This window comes from Poromitra crassiceps, assembly GCF_964638095.1.
Source record: "Poromitra crassiceps genome assembly, chromosome: 20".
NCBI classification, from domain to species: domain Eukaryota; kingdom Metazoa; phylum Chordata; class Actinopteri; order Beryciformes; family Melamphaidae; genus Poromitra; species Poromitra crassiceps.
The window spans coordinates 29,082,147-29,099,926 of record NC_139637.1 but is presented as its reverse complement, the minus strand read 5'-3'; the positions used below and the strand labels follow the sequence as shown (position 1 = coordinate 29,099,926).

The following is a 17,780-nucleotide window of genomic DNA, read 5'->3' as shown; positions in this document are numbered from 1 at the left end:
GTAGCTAAGCTGCTGCTGGGGCTGGTCCTGGTCGCTAGGCTGAAAATCATCTCAGGTAAAGAGCTCCTCGGCCAAGGCTTAGCCAACACTTGCCTGCAAGCTGCCTGTCTGGACTCATGAGTAGAAGCCCTTCCCTAACCACACACATTTTTAGATTTAGGCAAGTACAACAATGTGGTTAGGGTTAGGGTTTGGGTGTGGTCGTGGTTAGATTAGAAAATCCTAACCCTAATCTTAACCACATCTTTTTTACTTGTCGCATGTTTTCAGGAAGAAAAAGACCAGACAAGGCCTGACAACACAACAATATATATACGGGCCGGGGCTGTCAATCGATTAAAATATTTAATCGCGATTAATCGCATGATTGTCCATAGTTAATCACGATTAATCGCAAATTAATCACACAATTTTTGATCTGTTCTAAATCTATCTTAAACCGATATATTTCAAGTTTGTAATACTCTTATCAACATGGGAGTAGACGAATATGTTTGCTTTATGCGGATATGTTTATTATTATTGGAACAATGACAAATACTGTCCAGAATATTCTTCAGAATAACCTCAAGCTGCATGCTGAACCATACTGTATAGTGAAGTAGAAGCATTATAGGCTACTGTAGTAGGCTGCATAATTAGCCTACTGGTTCATCTGAACAAAACAAACTAAGAGCACAGCTTAGAATGGCATTTATAAATGTATTTTGTAATATAGCAGCAATGTAGTAGGCTAGTGAAGACTACAGTAAATATCGGCAAACTAAATCTCAAAGACTGGATGCTGTTAAGATTTGAGGCTGTCTTTAATTGTGTGGAATAACATAGGAGAGCTTTGTGTTTGTGCAAAGAATATGGGTAGTATCATATTAGTATGTAATTGGCCTTTGGTAGGCTATTGTTATTATTGCTACACTGTAGTTAGAATACTTACGCATCTCTGAGACTGCAGTGTCAGTCTGCTAACAAGTAGTCTCGCTGGCGAGACTAGTTAACGAGCTGCAGCTTGTGAGCGAGGCATGGCTCTCTCCCTGCCTCGCTCTCTCCCCGCCTCTCTCTCTCTCTCTCTCACTGTCTCGGACATCTTCTCAGTTTGCAGGACGTGTGAAGTCATGTAAATGCTGTGCAGTCCCGCACAAAGCAGGACATCTGCGCACCCTACTTGAAGCGGAACTTGCCATTTTATACCCTTTTCTTCCTCCTTTTCTGCTCCTCACGGAGATTTATTTCTGCTTTAGGAGGCTACTTCCTGATTTCCAAAACTACGGGGCGGACCAAGGCGCAAACATCACAGAAAGTGCATGCGTTAATCGCGCGTAAAAAAAATAGTGGCGTTAAAAGGAATTTGCGTTAACGCGTTATTATAGCGTTAACTTTGACAGCCCTAATAAATATATATTGTTGTGTTGTCAGGCCTTGTCTGGTCTTTTATATATATATATATATATATATATATATATATATATATATATATATACATATATATATATATTAGAACCCGACCGATATTAGGGAGTAAAAAAATTCCGATACCGATATATATATTTTTTTTTATCGAATTTTTATCCCCCATTAGTGCTAATTTTTTATTTATTTATCCTGGTTGCTGCTCCACCCTCTGCCGATCTGGGGAGAGCCGAAAACTGGCTCCATGCTTCCACATGGGCAGTTAGCCAGCCGCTTCTTTTCACCTGACAGAGGAAGCTTCACCGGTAGGACATAGCACGTGGGAGGATCACGCTATTCCAACCAGTTCCCCTCCCTCCGAACAGACCAGAGGAGGCACCACTTCAGACAAAGATATGAGTTGACATGAATTGAAATATGTAATGTAGGCAGGATATTTTACAGCTTATTAATAAACTCAATGCAATGAAACAGTAAACTTAACTGGGAATTTAATAATTATAAATAACTAGAAATACAAAAACACAATAGAACAAATAGTTAAGAAAAAATATCAAATATACACAACATGCTGTCTATAACTATAAAAAAAAAAAACGGCAATATCGGCGCACCATATCGGCCGATACGATATATCGGTCGGGCTCTAATATATATATATATATATATATATATATATATATATATATATATATATATATATATATATATATATATATATATATATATATATTGTTGTGTTGTCAGGCCTTGTCTGGTCTTTTAAAGGAAGAGGCAGAGTTGAATAATAAGGAGAAACAACACTACCGTAAATGGGTCTCATGCAGCGACAGGCGATAGACTTTCCCAAAGTCACGTCGTGAAAATATCCCTGTATTGGAATGATCAAATGAGATGAAGTTGGAAAATGAGCAGAGCTTTTGTGTGTTTCTCTACCGCTGACCAGCCAATCAGAGTGATTTCTCTACCCCTGACCAGCCAATCAGAGTGATTTCTCTCACCAACGACCAGACGCTGATTCAAAATGTTGAATGTTGAAAGCCGCCGAAAAGCTGACTAGAGCGAACGGTGTGGGACACACCGCAAATACTAGAGCGACAGATGCCCAGACATGGCTGACGACCGACTGTCGGCTTTGTGTGTCTGGGGCGATATTGAATTTCACAATATCGAATATGAATTTCACAATATATATATATATATATATATATATAACCAGTCCTCTTACCTTGTGTCTGAAGGTCCAGGTTCATTACTGAAGAGTGGAGGTCTGTCTTTAGACCTGTCAGTCTTCATCGACAGACAGCTGGGTACTGGAGACTCTGCTCTCTGGCGGGTGGGGGGGGGAGCTGTTGAAAAATGTAAAAGTAGATTTGAAATGTAAAAACATTTGGCACCACTGACCTCGGGGGTTCGTGGAGGTACTGCAGGGGGTCTGCCAATTTTCATCAAAATAAATGTGGAAATTTTAGAAATGCATTTTAGACAAAAATAATATTGACTCACAGTCTAACCAGTCCTCTTACCTTGTGTCTGAAGGTCCATGTTCTTTCTTTTTTTAATCCTTTTTTGGTCTTTTTTTCCAGGTTCATTACTGAACTCTGGAGGATTGTCTTTAGACCAGTCACTCTTCATAGACAGACAGCTGGGTACTGGAGACTCTGCTCTCTGCCTGTGGTGCTGACCTCTGCAAACACAGATGTTTGATACATATCATCATTAGCTCTAGTAAAGACACACAACTTCTTGCATCGTTGCACATTGTCAGTTTTTCTGTCATCTGGAGTTTTTGATCACATGGTCTGTTGATAAGTGTCCAGGATGCCAGGTTTTGCATCAGTGGTAACCACGGCAACAAATGAGGAAAGAAGGCCCCTCCCACTCAGCTCTTTGATGCAGTCCTGCACGTTATAAACTCACTTTCCTGGACAAGCTGCCAACGGAGGCGGTTGCATTTCTCCTCGTCTCCCACTCCTACTTCCTTCCCTTCTCCCTCCCTATCCCTCTGCTTCTGCTACCCGGAGCCAATCTTGCATTTGTCTCTTCGAAACTACAAATATGGATTATATGGCTGGTCTCTCAACGCAATCGACAAAATTATTGTGGGGTCCGGGGAACGGGGAACGGGGAACCCCCCCCCCCCCCTCTGCCCAGACGGGACCTTCGCCGCGGGATACGGGAAGACGGCAGTCATTGACCCTAGGCTGCACGTCATGATAAACGAGATGAGCGGGGCAGTGAGTACTCGGACTGTTGCGATTTCTGATCTGAATCGTAAAAATTGATTACTTCTGGGAGATATCACTGCCGCTGCGCCGAAGTGTTTAAAATTGAGGACCAGGACTGACTCGTGTGAGGAATGTTGTTGATCGCTGCACCCACCGGGGAAACCCAAACATCTGATTTAATCTGCCCCCCCACCCCCACCTGCTATAGCCGTCAAGGACACTAGCAGCAAAACTCTCCAGAAGTCTCGACTGGACCTGCGTTTCAACATTCACCCCCCCCCCCCCCGCCCTGTCATCTGACACCTGACTTTTGGACTGAAAAGACCGAGGCCATCTCCACAGCAACGCTGTGTTTCAGCTGGAGGGGGCTCAGACCTACACACACACACACTCATGGACCCTAAGGACTCATAGGCCAACACACATGGTCACGCACGCACTCCCCCAACCCCCCCCCCTCCCGCCCCCCTCCCCTAAACCCCACCCCCCGCCTTCAGCAACTTCCCCCCGCTTTTGCAACATCCCCCCCCCCCCACCCCTCCCACGAACCAAGCTGGCGCTGTAATGGCAGCCTCCTTGGTGTCGTGGTGTGGGTTGTCTTTGCTGGTAATCCTGTACACTTACAACAAATGTATTTGTATTGTATAATATTGAAGTGTGCCTTTATTACTCTTCAAATTAGTAATAATGTGATTTCTGAGTTATTTCATTTAAATGCTTTGTCCAATCCAAATTGCTGACGCTGTTCTATGGCGTCCCGGTTTTGCTCTCCGACTCTGAGAGGGAACCAAGCAGAATTTCGCTCGTGATACTTGTACCATGTAGTGACAATAAAGTTTATCTCATCATCTCATCTCATCTCTCATGTGGTCCCACTGAGCGCGCTCAGTCAACGTCGGGGCCGGGTAGCTTTAGAACTGAATTCCCTTCTGGTATAAATAAAGTAATCTGAATCTGAAACAAGCTGCTCTCACCCTGTTAGGTTGTAGGACCTAACACCATTTCTACATCAGAGGTTAAACTCAATGGCGTTTAATTGTAGTAGAGAGAATTTTGCTTTTTCGATTCAATTAGGTTTTTTTCATTGAATGATTTTTCCAAGTCCTGCAACAGCATTCCAAAATAGTTTACGCTATCCACTTCCTCGTGATCAAATCTGTGTTTCTGGAATGTGATTTTGTAAAATCAGATTGGAATTCGTATGAGATTATGTTTTTCAAAACCTTTAGGGGACATTCAGACCAAAAGCGTTTTTGGAGCTGCCAGCGTCTTTCTGTAATTAATTCTCTATGTAAGGATGCGCTAAACGTGCTCCTCTTTTAATGAACGCACCTGGCGTTTCAGCGCTGGTGGTGTCTGTTGTTTTTGGAGGAGCGCTGTGGGCGTTTTAAAGCTGAAAAATGTTGAACATTAGAGGAAAAGCGCGCTGCTCGTCTTTTCCTCTTCTCCTACCTTTTCTCCTCCTGAGGGATTTTCAACCTCCACGGCTGCCAGAATTGGCAATAATCTGGCTTTCGTGTTGACAGTGAACAACATCAAACAGACAAAACCAGCTGGCTACCGTCCTTGTGGTCGTTGTGTTCTGATCTGTACTGCACGCGAGCGACTACAGGGGAAAACAAACGGAGCACAAATACCGCTCCGTGCGCTGTGTTTTGTGCACAATGGAAGCGCTCTCAACATGATTTTCATAGCGTTCTGACTAAAAAAAACGCTTTTGGTGTGAATGTCCCCTTAACACTTTGAGTGCCACGGCCCTTGGGCAAAAGGTTGCTGTACTGTGCCACATAGGCCGCAATGCATTTTAATATAGCCATATCATTTTTTGTGTTCCTCTTATATGGACAACCAATAGCCTCAATGAAACTTTGAACCCTTCTGTTTCATTTTAAAAAAAAAGTGTGTTTATAAACCGTTCCATTTTGGAAATACACCCCTCTGAAAAAGAGTGTTTTCGACCGAAAAGAGCATGCTGAAATTAGTTTCTGAGATAATCACATCTTTATGTTAGAAAGGCGACAGAATGAATTCTGCTTTGAGTTGAACAAAATGCTATAGCTGAAATGAAAGGTTAGAATGTCTAGTTTACCTGCGGGAAAAAGTATGTCAAAAGAATGTGTTGTTTATTTTCTACAATTATTAGTAAACAGCTTGGTCTAACATCAAAATGCTCACTTTCATGGGGTCATGCTGGATATAAAAGTCCATATTTCCACAAAGAAAGAAGATATCAACTTTTTTTTTTTCTGGATGAAACTACACATTCTAAACTTTCATTTTTTGTGTAACATTATAACAATATTCAAACACAAAATTTCCTGCATTGTTTTATTTTCTTGAAAAGAACCTGCGTGCGCAGACCCTACACCTTCTTGCTGGTCTTGATTTACTGCTGGTGGGCATCAGATAGCCTATTCTAGCTTGTTTGCTCTCTATGCATCGGCTCGATGCTGTCTGGGTCTGTGTTTCCTTTCAATGGTTGTATGCTGTAGTGCCCTGCGTGCCCCCCCCCCCCCCCCCCCCCTCCTCCTCCTCCGTGGTGGGAGGAGTGTCTCTGCTGCGTTTGCTCTGTTTGATCTGCACTGAAAAGTCCGCTGGATCCCCCCGCTTTTTTACAGCGTGTCGCCAGCTCCCAGCTGAGAATAATGTAACTTTTCAGAAAGAGCTGGTGTCGCCGTGTCAGGAAACTAAATCATATGGATGGACTATCGCAGCGGACACGGTAGGGGCTCAATTGTGGCAGCAGATGACTGCTGTTCACAGGCACAGCTAATGTTATGCACGCTTCATGCATATCATTGCGATTTCCGTTTCCTCATGAGTTCTTCTCTCTTTTCTCCTGGCCGTTCTCTAATCTGGAGAGGACTGTCGCCACCTAAGGGTTCTGTAAAATAGGTTAGACACATTCAATACCTCCCATATTGTAAGAGGCGATGTAAGAGGCTTAGATCGACATCCCCCCGTCAAAATATGAATTTGGAGTTATTGTCGCCATTTGGCGTCGCTGGCAGCCTACGGTAAATTTCTCCTGACGCCATATGGCGTCGCTGGCACTCAATGTGTTAATCTGTTCCAAAAGCATTCATTATAGGGTACTTTGGATACAACACACAACAAATAGGAACACATCTATAGTTTGGCTTATTATGTTCTACTTTGAGCACCTGCATAATTTGGCACGTTCTCAGGCTATTATGAAGTTTAGAGTGTAACAGTCATCTTACTTTGTATCTGAGGGTCTATGTCATGTCCACGATATGCTGCAGGAACTGAGCTGTAGGCCTGTTAGTGGGCTCTGTGTTCACCAGATATAGCCCATATCTGTAGCCTACTTAGCTGTTCTTCAATTTTAATTACACATTGTTTAATTTGAGTCAATGTTTGTTCAGCAATAATTTGCAGCCTTGTAAATACAAGCTCACCTCAGTACTCTAAGATATCAAATAACATTTCCTCATTGCAGTATAACCAGTCCTCTTACTTTGTGTCTGAAGGTCCAGGTTCATTACTGAAGAGTGGAGGTCTGTCTTTAGACCTGTCAGTCTTCATCGACAGACAGCTGGGTACTGGAGACTCTGCTCTCTGGCGGGTGGGGGGGGGAGCTGTTGAAAAATGTAAAAGTAGATTTGAAATGTAAAAACATTTGGCACCACTGACCTCGGGGGTTCGTGGAGGTACTGCAGGGGGTCTGCCAATTTTCATCAAAATAAATGTGGAAATTTTAGAAATGCATTTTAGACAAAAATAATAATATTGACTCACAGTCTAACCAGTCCTCTTACCTTGTGTCTGAAGGTCCATGTTCTTTCTTTTTTTAATCCTTTTTTGGTCTTTTTTCCCAGGTTCATTACTGAACTCTGGAGGATTGTCTTTAGACCAGTCACTCTTCATAGACAGACAGCTGGGTACTGGAGACTCTGCCCTCTGCCTGTGGTGCTGACCTCTGCAAACACAGATGTTTGATACATATCATCATTAGTTCTAGTAAAGACACACAACTTCTTGCATCGTTGCACATTGTCAGTTTTTCTGTCATCTGGAGTTTTTGATCACATGGTCTGTTGATAAGTGTCCAGGATGCCAGGTTTTGCATCAGTGGTAACCACGGCAACAAATGAGGAAAGAAGGCCCCTCCCATTCAGCTCTTTGATGCAGTCCTGCACGTTACAAACTCATGTGGTCCCACTGAGCACGCTCAGTCAGTCAATGTCGGGGCTGAATAGGCTTTAGAACTGAATGCCCTTCTGGGATAAATAAAGTCATCTGAATCTGAAACAAGCTGCTCTCACCCTGTTAGGACCTAACACCATTTATAGATTACAGGTTAAACTCAATGGTGTTTCATTGCAGTAGACAGAATTTTGCTTTTTCGATTCAAGTCCTGCAACAGCATTCCAAAATTGTTTACGCTATCTACTTCCTCGTGATCAAATCTGTGTTTCTGGAATGTGATTTTGTAAAATCTGATTGGAATTCGTATGAGATTATTTTTTTCAAAACCTTTAGGGGACATTCAGATCAAAAGCGTTTTTGGAGCTGCCAGCGCCTTTCTGTAATTAATTCTCTATGTAAGGACGCGCTAAACGTGCTCCTCTTTTAATGAATGCACCTGGCGTTTAGCGCTGGTGGCGTCTGTTGTTTTTGGAGGAGCGCTGTGGGCGTTTTTAAGCTGAAAAAGTTGAACATTAGAGGAAAAGCGCCCTGCTCGTCTTTTCCTCTTCTCCTACCTTTTCTCCTCCCGAGGGATTTTCAACCTCCGCTGCTGCCAGAATTGGCAATAATCTGGCTCTCGTGTTGACAGTGAACAACATCAAACAGACAAAACCAGCTGGCTACCGTCCTTGTGGTCGTTGTGTTCTTATCTGTACTGCACACGACTGCAGGGGGACACAAACGGAGCACAAAAAAAACGCTCCGTGCGCTGTGTTTTGTGCACAATGGAAGCGCTCCCAACATGATTTTCATAGGGTTCTTACTGAAGAAAAATGCTTTGGGTGTGAATGTCCCCTTAATCTGTTCCAAAATCATTCATTCAAAGTACTTTGGATACAACACACAACAAATAGGAACACATCTATAGTTTGTCTTATTATGTTCTACTTTGAGCACCTGCATAATTTGGCATGTTCTCAGGCTATTATGAAGTTTAGACTAACAGTCATCTTACTTTGTATCTGAGGGTCTATGTCATGTCCACGATATGCTGCAGGAACTGAGCTGTAGGCCTGTTAGTGGGCTCTGTGTTCACCAGATATAGCCCATATCTGTAGCCTACTTAGCTGTTCTTCAATTTTAATTACGCATTGTTTAATTTGAGGCAATGTTTGTTCAGCATTTATTTGCAGCCTTGTAAATACAAGCTCACCTCAGTACTTAAGATATCAAATAACATTTCCTCATTGCAGTATAACCAGTCCTCTTACCTTGTCTCTGAAGGTCCAGCAGGTTCATTACTGAAGAGTGGAGGTCTGTCTTTAGACCTGTCAGTCTTCATCGACAGACAGCTGGGTACTGGAGACTCTGCTCTCTGGCGGGTGGGGGGGGAAGCTGTTGAAAAATGTAAAAGTAGACTTGAAATGTAAAAACATTGGGCACCACTGACCTCGGGGGTTCGTGGAGGTACTGCAGGAGGTCCGCCAATTTTCATAAAAATAAATGTGGACATTTTAGAAATGCATTTTAGATACAAAGATAATAATATTGAGACTCACAGTCTAGGTTTCCAGATTCATTACTGAAGTCTATAAAATCATCTTTAGACCAGTCAGTCTTCATAGACAGACAGCTGGGTACTGGAGACTCTGCTCTCTGCATGTGGTGCTGACCTCTGCAAACACAAATGTTTGATACATATCATCATTAGCTCTAGTAAAGACACACAACTTCTTGCATCGTTGCACATTGTCAGTTTTTCTAACATCTGGAGTTTTTGATCACATGGTCTGTTGATAAGTGTCCAGGATGCCAGGTTTTGCATCAGTGGTATCCACGGCAACAAATGAGGAAAGAAGGCCCCTCCCACTCAGCTCTTTGATGCAGTCATGCACGTTACAAACTCATGTGGTCCCACTGAGCACGCTCAGTCAACGTCGGGGCTGAATAGGCTTTAGAACTGAATGCCCTTCTGGGATAAATTAAGTCATCTGAATCTGAAACAAGCTGCTCTCACCCTGTTAGGTAGTAGGACCTAACACCATTTCTACATCAGAGGTTAAACTCAATGGCGTTTAATTGTAGTAGACAGAATTTTGCTTTTTCAATTTAATTAGGTTTTTTTCATTGAATGATTTTTCCAAGTCCTGCAACAGCATTCCAAAATTGTTTACGCTATCCACTTCCTCGTGATAAAATCTGTGTTTCTGGAATGTGATTTTGTAAAATCAGATTGGAATTCGTATGAGTTTATGTTTTTCAAAACCTTTAGGGGACATTCAGATCAAAAGCGTTTTTGGAGCTGCCAGCGTCTTTCTGCAATTCATTCTCTATGTAAGGAGTCAGAGTCAGAGTCAGAGTCAGTTTATTTACCATTTGCAGTCGAAACTACATTGGAATTGGGGTGCAAGAGCTTAAAACATAAACACATATATGACAAGTCATGACAACATAAAAGAGCATATAAAAAGATAGACAATAAAAAAGGTTTAAAAAGTAAATAAGATAAAATAAGAGAATAAAACAATAAAATGAGACAGGTACATCTGTGGATAAAGGCCCGAGTCATCCAGCTCACTTATTAAAGTGCAGGAACAAACAAAGTGCACAATCAGACATAAAGTGCACAGTAGTAAAGTGCCTAAGCAAGGATTAATTGCATGAGAAACCAGTATAAGACATCTTATACAAAAGAAAATAACAGAAAAAAAGAGGTCTAGGTGTCTAGGTGGTCTAGACAAAACAGAGATCTACCGTTTAGATTTGTGATCGTTCAGACTACGCACAGCACTCGGGTAGAAGCTTCTCGCAAAGCGAGTGGTGGAGCACTTAATGGAGCGGTAGCGTCTACCCAGAGGGAGTAATTCAAAAAGACTGGCGGCCGGGTGACCTGCAGGGTCCCTGATAATACTGGAGGCCCGGGACAGAAGTCTGGAGCTATAGAGCTCTTCTAAAGCCGGCAGGTTGGCACCAGTTATCTTGCGGGCAAGGCGCACTACCCTATTTAAGGATTTTCGCTCCTTAACAGTAAGATTACCAAACCATACAGTGAAGGAACTAGTGAGAATGCTCTCAATAATACAGCGATAAACGTGCTCCTCTTTTAATGAACGCACCTAGCGTTTAGCGCTGGTGGCGTCTGTTGTTTTTGGAGGAGCGCTGTGGGCGTTTTTAAGCTGAAAAAAGTTGAACATTAGAGGAAAAGCGCCCTGCTCGTGTTTTCCTCTTCTCCTACCTTTTCTCCTCCCAAGGGATTTTCAACCTCCGCTGCTGCCAGAATTGGCAATAATCTGGCTTTCATGTTGACAGTGAACAACATCAAACAGACAAAACCAGCTGGCTACCGTCCTTGTGGTCGTTGTGTTCTGATCTGTACTGCACACGACTGCAGGGGGACACAAACGGAGCACAAAAAAAACGCTCCGTGCGCTGTGTTTTGTGCACAATGGAAGCGCTCCCAACATGATTTTCATAGGGTTCTTACTGAAGAAAAATGCTTTGGGTGTGAATGTCCCCTTAATCTGTTCCAAAATCATTAATTCAAAGTACTTTGGATACAACACACAACAAATAGGAACACATCTATAGTTTGTCTTATTATGTTCTACTTTGAGCACCTGCATAATTTGGCACGTTCTCAGGCTATTATGAAGTTTAGAGTGTAACAGTCGTCTTACTTTGTGTCTGAGGGTCTATGTCATGTCCACGATATGCTGCAGGAACTGAGCTGTAGGCCTGTTAGTGGGCTCTGTGTTCACCAGATATAGCCCATATCTGTAGCCTACTTAGCTCTTCTTCAATTTTCATTATTCATTGTTTAATTTGAGTCATTGTTTGTTCAGCATTAATTTGCAGCGTTGTAAATACAAGCTCACCTCAATACTGTAAGATATCAAATAACATTTCCTCATTGCAGTATAACCAGTCCTCTTACCTTGTGTCTGAATGTCCAGGTTCATTACTGAAGAGTGGAGGTCTGTCTTTAGACCTGTCAGTCTTCATAGACAGACAGCTGGGTACTGGAGACTCTGCTCCCTGGCGGGTGGGGGGGGAAGCTGTTGAAAAATGTAAAAGTAGACTTGAAATGTAAAAACATTGGGCACCACTGACCTCGGGGGTTCGTGGAGGTACTGCAGGGGGTCCGCCAATTTAATAAAAATAAATGTGGACATTTTAGAAATGCATTTTAGATACAAAGATAATAATATTGAGACTCACAGTCTAGGTTTCCAGATTCATTACTGAAGTCTATAAAATCATCTTTAGACTGGTCACTCTTCATCGACAGACAGCTGGGTACTGGAGACTCTGCTCTCTGCCTGTGCTGCTGACCTCTGCAAACACAGATGTTTGATACATATCATCATTAGCTCTAGTAAAGACACACAACTTCTTGCATCGTTGCACATTGTCAGTTTTTCTGACATGTGGAGTTTTTGATCACATGGTCTGTTGATAAGTGTCCAGGATGCCAGGTTTTGCATCAGTGGTATCCACGGCAACAAATGAGGAAAGAAGGCCCCTCCCACTCAGCTCTTTGATGCAGTCATGCACGTTACAAACTCATGTGGTCCCACTGAGCACGCTCAGTCAACGTCGGGGCTGAATAGGCTTTAGAACTGAATGCCCTTCTGGGATAAATTAAGTCATCTGAATCTGAAACAAGCTGCTCTCACCCTGTTAGGTAGTAGGACCTAACACCATTTATAGATCACAGGTTAAACTCAATGGCGTTTAATTGTAGTAGACAGAATTTTGCTTTTTCAATTTAATTAGGTTTTTTTCATTGAATGATTTTTCCAAGTCCTGCAACAGCATTCCAAAATTGTTTACGCTATCCACTTCCTCGTGATAAAATCTGTGTTTCTGGAATGTGATTTTGTAAAATCAGATTGGAATTCGTATGAGTTTATGTTTTTCAAAACCTTTAGGGGACATTCAGATCAAAAGCGTTTTTGGAGCTGCCAGCGTCTTTCTGCAATTCATTCTCTATGTAAGGAGTCAGAGTCAGAGTCAGAGTCAGTTTATTTACCATTTGCAGTCGAAACTACATTGGAATTGGGGTGCAAGAGCTTAAAACATAAACACATATATGACAAGTCATGACAACATAAAAGAGCATATAAAAAGATAGACAATAAAAAAGGTTTAAAAAGTAAATAAGATAAAATAAGAGAATAAAACAATAAAATGAGACAGGTACATCTGTGGATAAAGGCCCGAGTCATCCAGCTCACTTATTAAAGTGCAGGAACAAACAAAGTGCACAATCAGACATAAAGTGCACAGTAGTAAAGTGCCTAAGCAAGGATTAATTGCATGAGAAACCAGTATAAGACATCTTATACAAAAGAAAATAACAGAAAAAAAGAGGTCTAGGTGTCTAGGTGGTCTAGACAAAACAGAGATCTACCGTTTAGATTTGTGATCGTTCAGACTACGCACAGCACTCGGGTAGAAGCTTCTCGCAAAGCGAGTGGTGGAGCACTTAATGGAGCGGTAGCGTCTACCCAGAGGGAGTAATTCAAAAAGACTGGCGGCCGGGTGACCTGCAGGGTCCCTGATAATACTGGAGGCCCGGGACAGAAGTCTGGAGCTATAGAGCTCTTCTAAAGCCGGCAGGTTGGCACCAGTTATCTTGCGGGCAAGGCGCACTACCCTATTTAAGGATTTTCGCTCCTTAACAGTAAGATTACCAAACCATACAGTGAAGGAACTAGTGAGAATGCTCTCAATAATACAGCGATAAACGTGCTCCTCTTTTAATGAACGCACCTAGCGTTTAGCGCTGGTGGCGTCTGTTGTTTTTGGAGGAGCGCTGTGGGCGTTTTTAAGCTGAAAAAAGTTGAACATTAGAGGAAAAGCGCCCTGCTCGTGTTTTCCTCTTCTCCTACCTTTTCTCCTCCCAAGGGATTTTCAACCTCCGCTGCTGCCAGAATTGGCAATAATCTGGCTTTCATGTTGACAGTGAACAACATCAAACAGACAAAACCAGCTGGCTACCGTCCTTGTGGTCATTGTGTTCTGATCTGTACTGCACACGACTGCAGGGGGACACAAACGGAGCACAAAAAAAACGCTCCGTGCGCTGTGTTTTGTGCACAATGGAAGCGCTCCCAACATGATTTTCATAGGGTTCTTACTGAAGAAAAATGCTTTGGGTGTGAATGTCCCCTTAATCTGTTCCAAAATCATTCATTCAAAGTACTTTGGATACAACACACAACAAATAGGAACACATCTATAGTTTGTCTTATTATGTTCTACTTTGAGCACCTGCATAATTTGGCATGTTCTCAGGCTATTATGAAGTTTAGAGTGTAACAGTCGTCTTACTTTGTATCTGAGGGTCTATGTCATGTCCACGATATGCTGCAGGAACTGAGCTGTAGGCCTGTTAGTGGGCTCTGTGTTCACCAGATATAGCCCATATCTGTAGCCTACTTAGCTCTTCTTCAATTTTCATTATTCATTGTTTAATTTGAGTCATTGTTTGTTCAGCATTAATTTGCAGCCTTGTAAATACAAGCTCACCTCAGTACTGTAAGATATCAAATAACATTTCCTCATTGCAGTATAACCAGTCCTCTTACCTTGTGTCTGAATGTCCAGGTTCATTACTGAAGAGTGGAGGTCTGTCTTTAGACCTGTCAGTCTTCATCGACAGACAGCTGGGTACTGGAGACTCTGCTCCCTGGCGGGTGGGGGGGGAAGCTGTTGAAAAATGTAAAAGTAGACTTGAAATGTAAAAACATTGGGCACCACTGACCTCGGGGGTTCGTGGAGGTACTGCAGGGGGTCCGCCAATTTTCATAAAAATAAATGTGGACATTTTAGAAATGCATTTTAGATACAAAGATAATAATATTGAGACTCACAGTCTAGGTTTCCAGATTCATTACTGAAGTCTATAAAATCATCTTTAGACTGGTCAGTCTTCATCGACAGACAGCTGGGTACTGGAGACTCTGCTCTCTGCCTGTGCTGCTGACCTCTGCAAACACAGATGTTTGATACATATCATCATTAGCTCTAGTAAAGACACACAACTTCTTGCATCGTTGCACATTGTCAGTTTTTCTGACATCTGGAGTTTTTGATCACATGGTCTGTTGATAAGTGTCCAGGATGCCAGGTTTTGCATCAGTGGTATCCATGGCAACAAATGAGGAAAGACGGCCCCTCCCATTCAGCTCTTTGACGCAGTCATGCACGTTACAATCTCATGTAGTCCCACTGAGCACGCTCAGTCAACGTCGGGGCTGAATAGGCTTTAGAACTGAATGCCCTTCTGGGATAAATTAAGTCATCTGAATCTGAAACAAGCTGCTCTCACCCTGTTAGGTAGTAGGACCTAACACCATTTCTACATCAGAGGTTAAACTCAATGGCGTTTAATTGTAGTAGACAGAATTTTGTTTTTTCGATTTAATTAGGTTTTTTTCAAAACTCAATGGCGTTTAATTGTAGTAGTAAATAGAAAAAGGGAGCTTCTTGATGCTTATAGAATAATTTAATAAAGAAGTAATGTACAGGTATACTTATTCAGTTAATACAAAGTACATCTTCAAGAAAGGACAAGGGCACAAGGGACGCAACGCGTTTCAACCTCTGGTCTTCGTCAGGCTGTAGCAACGAAGACCAGAGGTTGAAACACATTGCGTCCCTTGTGCCCTTGTCCTTTCTTGAAGATGTACTTTGTATTAACTGAATAAGTATACCTGTACATTACTTCTTTATTAAATTATTCTATAAGCATCAAGAAGCTCCCTTTTTCTATTTACTGTTTATATTGGCCTGCTGAGCTACCTTGTCACCACTTTTTTGATTTTTCCATTTAATTGTAGTAGACAGAATTTTGCTTTTTCGATTCAATTAGGTTTTTTTCATCGAATGATTTTTCCAAGTCCTGCAACAGCATTCCAAAATTGTTTACGCTATGCACTTCCTCGTGATAAAATCTGTGTTTCTGGAATGTGATTTTGTAAAATCAGATTGGAATTCGTATGAGATTATGTTTTTCAAAACCTTTAGGGGACATTCAAACCAAAAGCGTTTTTGGAGCTGCCAGCTTCTTTCTGCAATTCATTCTCTATGTAAGGACGCGCTAAACGTGCTCCTCTTTTAATGAACGCACCTGGCGTTTAGCGCTGATGGCGTCTGTTGTTTTTGGAGGAGCGCTGTGGGCGTTTTAAAGCTGAAAAAAGTTGAACATTAGAGGAAAAGTGCCCTGCTCGTCTTTTCCTCTTCTACCTTTTCTCCTGCCGAGGGACTTAGAATTAGCAATAATCTGGCTTTCATGTGGACAGTGAACAACATCAAACAGACAAAACTAGCTGGCTACCGTCCTTGTGGTCGTTGTGTTCTGATCTGTACTGCACGCGACTGCAGGGGAAAACAAACGGAGCACAAAAGAAACGCTCCGTGCGCTGTGTTTTGTGCACAATGGAAGCGCTCTCAACATGATTTTCATAGCGTTCTGACTGAAAAAAACGCTTTTGGTGTGAATGTCCCCTTAATCTGTTCCAAAATCATTCATTGAAAGTACTTTGGATACAACACACAACAAATAGGAACACATCTATAGTTTGGCTTATTATGTTCTACTTTGAGCACCTGCATAATTTGGCACGTTATAAACTCATGTAGTCCGACTGAGCGCGCTGAGTCAACGTCGGGGCTGAATAGGCTTTAGAACTGAATCCCCCTCTGGGATAAATAAAGTAATCTGAATCTGAAACAAGCTGCTCTCACCCTGTTAGGACCTAACACCATTTCTACATCAGAGGTTAAACTCAATGGCGTTTAATTGTAGTAGACAGAATTTTGCTTTTTCGATTCAATTAGGTTTTTTATCGAATGATTTTTCCAAGTCCTGCAACAGCATTCCAAAATAGTTTACGCTATCCACTTCCTCGTGATAAAATCTGTGTTTCTGGAATGTGATTTTGTAAAATCAGATTGGAATTCGTATGAGATTATGTTTTTCAAAACCTTTAATCTGCTCCAAAATCATTCATTCAAAGTACTTCATACTTACTTTGTGTCTGAGGGTCCATGTTGATGACTGAAGAGTAGAAACTCCTCCACAGACAGACAGCTGTCAGGAGGCTCTGCTCCAACTTCTTCCTCCACACGAACACTCATCTTCTGAGAGGAGAAACACACGCACGCACGCACGCACGCACACACACACACACACACACACACACACACACACACACACACACACACACACACACACACACACACACACACACACACACACACGCAAGCTTCATTCATTATTTATTTTTGCACTTGTCTTGAATGACTTAATTTTCAAGCAGATCCTCGTCTGGCTGTAGTGCCGGGTGGATACTGTCAGGTGCCTAAACGTGCAGAACATGTGCATCAGCGCCCCTCTGTGGTCACACACGGTGGTCACGATTTCAGTGAAACACTGCTGGCTTATGAGAAATCAGCCCAGTGAGCCCCGCCCTCAGAGACGAGAGGCGGATGACTCAACGCAACAGTCTGCTCTGTAGGCAACTTTGATAAATTTTTCCCCCCAATGTAATATAACAATGCGATTCTGGTCTGATTTAAATTCTCATGTTTTGAATCTCTCTAATGTTACCCACTGTTTTACTCTTACTCTATTTGAATAATTATTTTTGTCAGATTATTGAATGATTTAGTTGTAGGCCGTGTTCTAAGCGGGATAATGTATAGTGAGCCGGTGATTACTGGAAATAATGACCTTCAGGTGAATGATTAAGCCCTCCGCTGCGCGTCGGGCTCAATCATTCACCTGTCGGTCATTATTTCGCCAGTAATCACCGGCTCACAATACATTATCCCTTACTTATGACAATACAAGTAACAAATCTCTAAGCTATGTTTTTTATTTGGAAAATTCTTTATTCATAAACAGACGTTTTAGGTACTCAGCCGTCTTTCCGCATCTTTTTGATTGAATTCAACTCATTGCTTAATTCGCTTGCTCTTGTA

At 42.2% G+C, this 17,780-nt stretch overlaps 1 protein-coding gene across 1 annotated transcript in view; it reads right to left on the bottom strand.

Moving 5' to 3' along the window:
- Positions 1-16,934, bottom strand: part of LOC310795008 (uncharacterized protein) — a gene marked incomplete at both ends in the record, with an annotated part of 49,030 nt that extends 32,096 nt beyond the window's left edge. The window contains 9 exons of the mRNA XM_083657030.1: positions 2,636-2,756; positions 2,934-3,094; positions 7,117-7,237; positions 7,418-7,578; positions 9,059-9,182; positions 9,347-9,462; positions 11,722-11,842; positions 12,006-12,121; positions 16,828-16,934. Of these exons, the coding sequence (XP_083513156.1) occupies positions 2,636-2,756; positions 2,934-3,094; positions 7,117-7,237; positions 7,418-7,578; positions 9,059-9,182; positions 9,347-9,462; positions 11,722-11,842; positions 12,006-12,121; positions 16,828-16,934 (1,148 nt within the window). The remainder of the gene's footprint in view (positions 1-2,635; positions 2,757-2,933; positions 3,095-7,116; positions 7,238-7,417; positions 7,579-9,058; positions 9,183-9,346; positions 9,463-11,721; positions 11,843-12,005; positions 12,122-16,827) is intronic.
- Positions 16,935-17,780: the final 846 nt, after the last annotated feature.